The following is a 5,000-nucleotide window of genomic DNA, read 5'->3' on the forward strand; positions in this document are numbered from 1 at the left end:
ATGCCATAGAGCGTAGAGCTCTCCCAGAATTTTTTAATGGCAAAAACAAATCCAAGACTCCTGAAATGTGAGTAAAAACAAAACACATATCACACTCATCATCACACATACTCACAGGCCTATAGATCACACATCACACTCATCGTCACGGACACACATACTCACAGGTCACAATACACACATCACACTCATCGTCACGGACACACATACTCACAGGCAGTGGTAGTGTAGTGGTTAACGTATATAAAACAAAGGGGCAGTGGTAGTGTAGTGGTTAAGAGGCTGGGCTAGTATGCAGTAGCCTGAAAAGTTGTGGGTTCAATTCCCAGCTTCTCTCATATCCTAGAGCAAGGCACTTAACGCTGAGTTGCTCTGGGGAGAATGGTCCTTGTAATATAACTGACATATAAGCTCACTTTGGCTAAAAGCATCTGCTATAGGAATACATGTTAATATAAGTATATATACTCTTTTGATCCCGTGAGGGAAATTCCCGTGAGGGAAATTTGGTCTCTGCATATCCCAATCTGTGAATTAGTGAAACACACAGTGAGGTAAAGCACACACTAATCCCAGCGCAGTGAGCTGCCTGCATCAACAACAGCGCTCGGGGAGCAGTGAGGGGTTATGTGCCTTGCTCAAGGGCACTTCAGCCGTGCCTACTGGTCGGGGTTCGAACCGGCAACCCTCCGGTTACAGGTCCGAAGTGCTAACCAGTAGGCCACGGCAACCCTCCGGTTACAAGGCCAAAGTGCTAACCAGTAGGCCACGGCTGCCCCAAGGACACAGCTATACTACCAAACTTCCATAAACCTGTGCAATATACAGTACATATATATTACATGTATATATATATTAGTTATATAGAATGCCTATTTATACTCAACATACTCTATTTATCTCTGTAGAGATGTCATCTGAAAAACCTGTATTTATCCAACTATACACTGTACATTATTAATCCTTATTGTATATACAACCATACTCTACCTGCACTTGGTATTTAATGCTTCTTTGCACTTCTGGTTGGATGTCAACTGCATTTCATTGGCTCTGTACCTGTACTCTGCTAAATGGCAATGAAGTTGAATCTAATCTAATCTAACTGTTATCCCTTCTTTTTTATCTTTCTCTCTAACCTCTCTTCATCTGCCACTACTCCAGTTACCTGGCATATCGTAACTTCATGATAGACACATATCGACTGAACCCCCAGGAGTATTTGACCTCTACTGCGTGCCGTAGGAATCTGGCTGGAGATGTGTGCGCCATCATGAGGTAAGGAGGAAGAACTGCAGGTGATTTCAGTCCCTCGGCTTACTGAGATTAGGGTGTAATTATGTGTGTGTGTGTGTGTGTGTGTGTGTGTGTGTGTGTGTGTGTGTGTGTGTGTGTGTGTGTGTGTGTGTGTGTGTGTGTGTGTGTGTAGGGTCCATGCCTTTCTGGAGCAGTGGGGTCTGATTAACTACCAGGTGGACTCTGAGAGCAGGCCTACCCCCATGGGTCCCCCTCCCACCTCCCACTTCCAGGTGCTGGCTGACACCCCATCCAGCCTGATACCACTGCAGCCCAAGACGACACAGGTACTCACACACACACACACACACACACACACACACACACACACATACACACATACCGTATGTATACATGTACAGTGCATATGAACACATCTACACACATGCATACACACATGAATGCAGACATGAAATAGACAGTTATACAGTCATGCTCCTTTCCTTTACTTTCTCCCTCTCTCTCTCCCTCTCTCTCTCTCCCTCTCTTTCTCCCTCTCTCTCTCCCTCTCTCTCTCTCCCTCTCTTTCTTTCTCTCTCTCTCTCTCTCTCTTTCTCTCTCTCTCTGTTCCAGCAGTCTGCCACCACCCAGCAGCTGTTGTCCTTCCCAGAGAAGGTGAAGGACAAGCCCGCTGATTTGCAGAACTTTGGCCTGAGGACCGACATCTACAAGAAGACTGGCCCCAATAAAGTAATTGACTGGGGGGTGTGAGCCTCCCACACTTAAAGGCATATATGGAGTACAATATGATAATGATTAGGAGGATGTAGAGGTCTCATATGGATTGAATGATGATGATTTTGGACATGGATATCATAATTGATTCTTGATGGGGTTTTTTCTCAGAATAAGAATCCAGCAAGTGCCACACGAGATTGGACAGAGCAGGAAACACTGCTACTCCTGGAGGTAAGACACACAGACACACACTTATACAGATAATCACTTATTAACACACACACACACACACACACACACACACAGATAATCACTTGTTAACACACACACACACACACACATACACACACACACACACACACACACACACACACACACTCATACAGATAATCACTTATTAACACACACGCGAACACTCACACATGCATACACACATATACACACTCACTTATACAGAGACATTTAAGAACAAAATTATTCATACCCCTGGCAAATATTGATGTCATGTTGATTTTCTCTTGACCAATATGTTTGTTCTGACTGAAAACGACACTGCCAGATCCCAAAAGGTTGTAAGACAATGTGGTAGAAACATGGAATCATGGAATCGTTTTTATCTTTTTTTAACATTTTTATGAAAAATGGAAAGTCCAAAATTATTCATACCCTTTTTAAATAATCAATGGAAACATCTTTATTTGCATTAACAACAGCAATCCGGGTTTTCAGTCAGGAACGATTATTTGCCATCACTGGCCTTGTGCTCACTTTTTTGACGGATTGAGGTCTGGACTCTGGCTCTGCCACTCTAAAATGTTGACATTGTTCTCAGTTAACCATTTCTTCCCTTGTTTGGCTGTATGTTTTGGATCATTGTGTGGTTTAATGGTCCAATGATGCCCATTGGGGCAGGTCTCTCGGCAGACTGCCTGATCTTTTCCACCAAAAATCTCAATGTAGCCCCTTGTTTTAGTGTTACCGTTTACTTTGAGAAGTAAGGCTCAGGTGGAGCCTTACGTCTTTCTCATTCCTCACGTCTTTCTCTGCTGTGTGTGCCCTGCTCTGCTCTCAGGGACTGGAGATGTACAAGGACGACTGGAACAAGGTGTCGGAGCACGTGGGCAGCCGCACGCAGGACGAGTGCATCCTGCACTTCCTGCGTCTGCCCATTGAGGACCCGTACCTGGAGGAGGGCGCCCCCTTGGGGCCGCTGGCCTACCAGCCCGTGCCCTTCAGCCAATCAGGAAACCCTGTCATGAGCACCGTCGCCTTCCTCGCCTCCGTGGTGGACCCGCGGGTGGCCTCGGCCGCCGCCAAGTCAGCACTTGGTATGGCCACACACACACACACACACACACACACACACACATTCACACACACCCACACACACACACACACACACACACACATACTCACACACACACATACACACACACATGTACAGTATATCACACACACACTCATGCACACACGCACAGACAGTAAATCACACACACACACACTCATACACACAGGTACATACAGTATATCACACACACACACACACACACACACTCACACACTCACACACTCACACACACTCATGCAGTAGACATGACCTTTCCCACTGACACAGATTGCTATCTTGTTTAAACTGCCTTTCCTTACTGCTAGCTTTGTTTGTGATAATATGTTGCCCTCATCCATGTTCTCTGCACATCATCCTCACATACTGCGTCATCTCCCACCTCTCCCATGGCCTCCTCAGAGGAGTTCTCCCGCATGAAGGAGGAGGTGCCGGCGGCTCTGGTGGAGGCCCACGTGCGCAGGGTGGAGGAGGCGGCACGGAGCAGCGGCCGACCCGACCCGCTCTACGGCTTGGAGGGCAGTGGCATCGCCGGCACGGGCCTAGAGGACGCCGACAAACCAGGTCAGTGGGCAAGGACCGCCGCGGGTCCACACGCTACTATTGTCCTCGTTATTATTAAATCATATTAGTAGCACAATATCATATTTCTATTATTGATCATTACTTAGTATATGTATATGTATATTGATCATTATATAGCACTAGTACTGTTGTACTAGCAAGACACAAAGAAAAACAGCAGGAGAGAAAGATGATGATGATGAGGAGGATGAGGATGATAAAGATAATGACAGTGTTGACAATGATGAGGATGATGATGCTGATGAAGACGACGATGACGATGGTGTTAATGTGTGATGTGTGTATTCCAGCAGAGGAGACCAGTGAGGAGAGTAAAGGGGAAAGCCAGCCCAGTGAAGACAAGAAGGAAAACAAGGTGTGTATGTGTGTGTGTGTGTGTGTGTGTATCTACCTTGTCTTTCTTAATCCGTGTGTGTATCCGTTTATCAGTGTGTGTATACCACTGTCTGTTTGTGACTCTGCAGGAGAGTAAGGAAGAGATGGTGGAAGAGGAGGAGAAAGGAGACAGTGCCAAAAAAGAGGAGGAGAGAGCGAGGGATGGAGAGGCCGAGAGAGAGACGGAGAAACCAGACTCAGAAATGGGTAAGAAATCTCTAATGTGCAGATAGAACTTACACACTCATGCACCCGGTTCCACTCCACACAGCTATGGAACTTCACTTACAGAACAATGAGATATATTTTAGTACATTGGAGAACTATAAGATATACATACTGTACATTTGTCCATCGTGGAATTGTGAGATATATGTTTGTACATTGTAGTCTTGGGTACTACTGTACGGACGCAGTAAAAATACTAGATGGGCACTTGGATAGCCAGCCTAATGCCTAATGCAACATTACCAACATTAGCGAAAGTGAAAGTCAGTATAGATCTGCCAGAATGCCCTTCTTCCTTAGCCAATGCTAGAAAATCAAGCTAGTAGTTTTTAGCATAATGCTTACAGATTTATATAGATAAAAGAGACAAACGGCTCAAAAACCATAACCTTCGTGCCGGAAAAGCTCACTGATGCTAACACCCCTGTGGTTTTTGAGCAGGTGAAGGTGACAAAGAGCGAGAGAATAAGAACCTGCTGGACGAGGGCCAAAA

At 45.6% G+C, this 5,000-nt stretch overlaps 1 protein-coding gene across 1 annotated transcript in view; it reads left to right on the top strand.

Moving 5' to 3' along the window:
* The window catches only part of smarcc2 (SWI/SNF related, matrix associated, actin dependent regulator of chromatin, subfamily c, member 2), a 15,382-nt gene that overhangs the window by 7,300 nt on the left and 3,082 nt on the right, over positions 1–5,000 (top strand). The window contains exons 13-22 of the mRNA XM_048254421.1: positions 1–67; positions 1,165–1,278; positions 1,430–1,583; positions 1,870–1,986; positions 2,143–2,205; positions 3,047–3,302; positions 3,722–3,883; positions 4,195–4,259; positions 4,369–4,486; positions 4,946–5,000. The exon at positions 1–67 is cut by the window's left edge and continues 5 nt beyond it; the exon at positions 4,946–5,000 is cut by the window's right edge and continues 9 nt beyond it. Of these exons, the coding sequence (XP_048110378.1) occupies positions 1–67; positions 1,165–1,278; positions 1,430–1,583; positions 1,870–1,986; positions 2,143–2,205; positions 3,047–3,302; positions 3,722–3,883; positions 4,195–4,259; positions 4,369–4,486; positions 4,946–5,000 (1,171 nt within the window). The remainder of the gene's footprint in view (positions 68–1,164; positions 1,279–1,429; positions 1,584–1,869; positions 1,987–2,142; positions 2,206–3,046; positions 3,303–3,721; positions 3,884–4,194; positions 4,260–4,368; positions 4,487–4,945) is intronic.

Source organism: Alosa alosa, chromosome 10 (assembly GCF_017589495.1).
Source record: "Alosa alosa isolate M-15738 ecotype Scorff River chromosome 10, AALO_Geno_1.1, whole genome shotgun sequence".
Lineage (NCBI taxonomy): Eukaryota > Metazoa > Chordata > Actinopteri > Clupeiformes > Clupeidae > Alosa > Alosa alosa.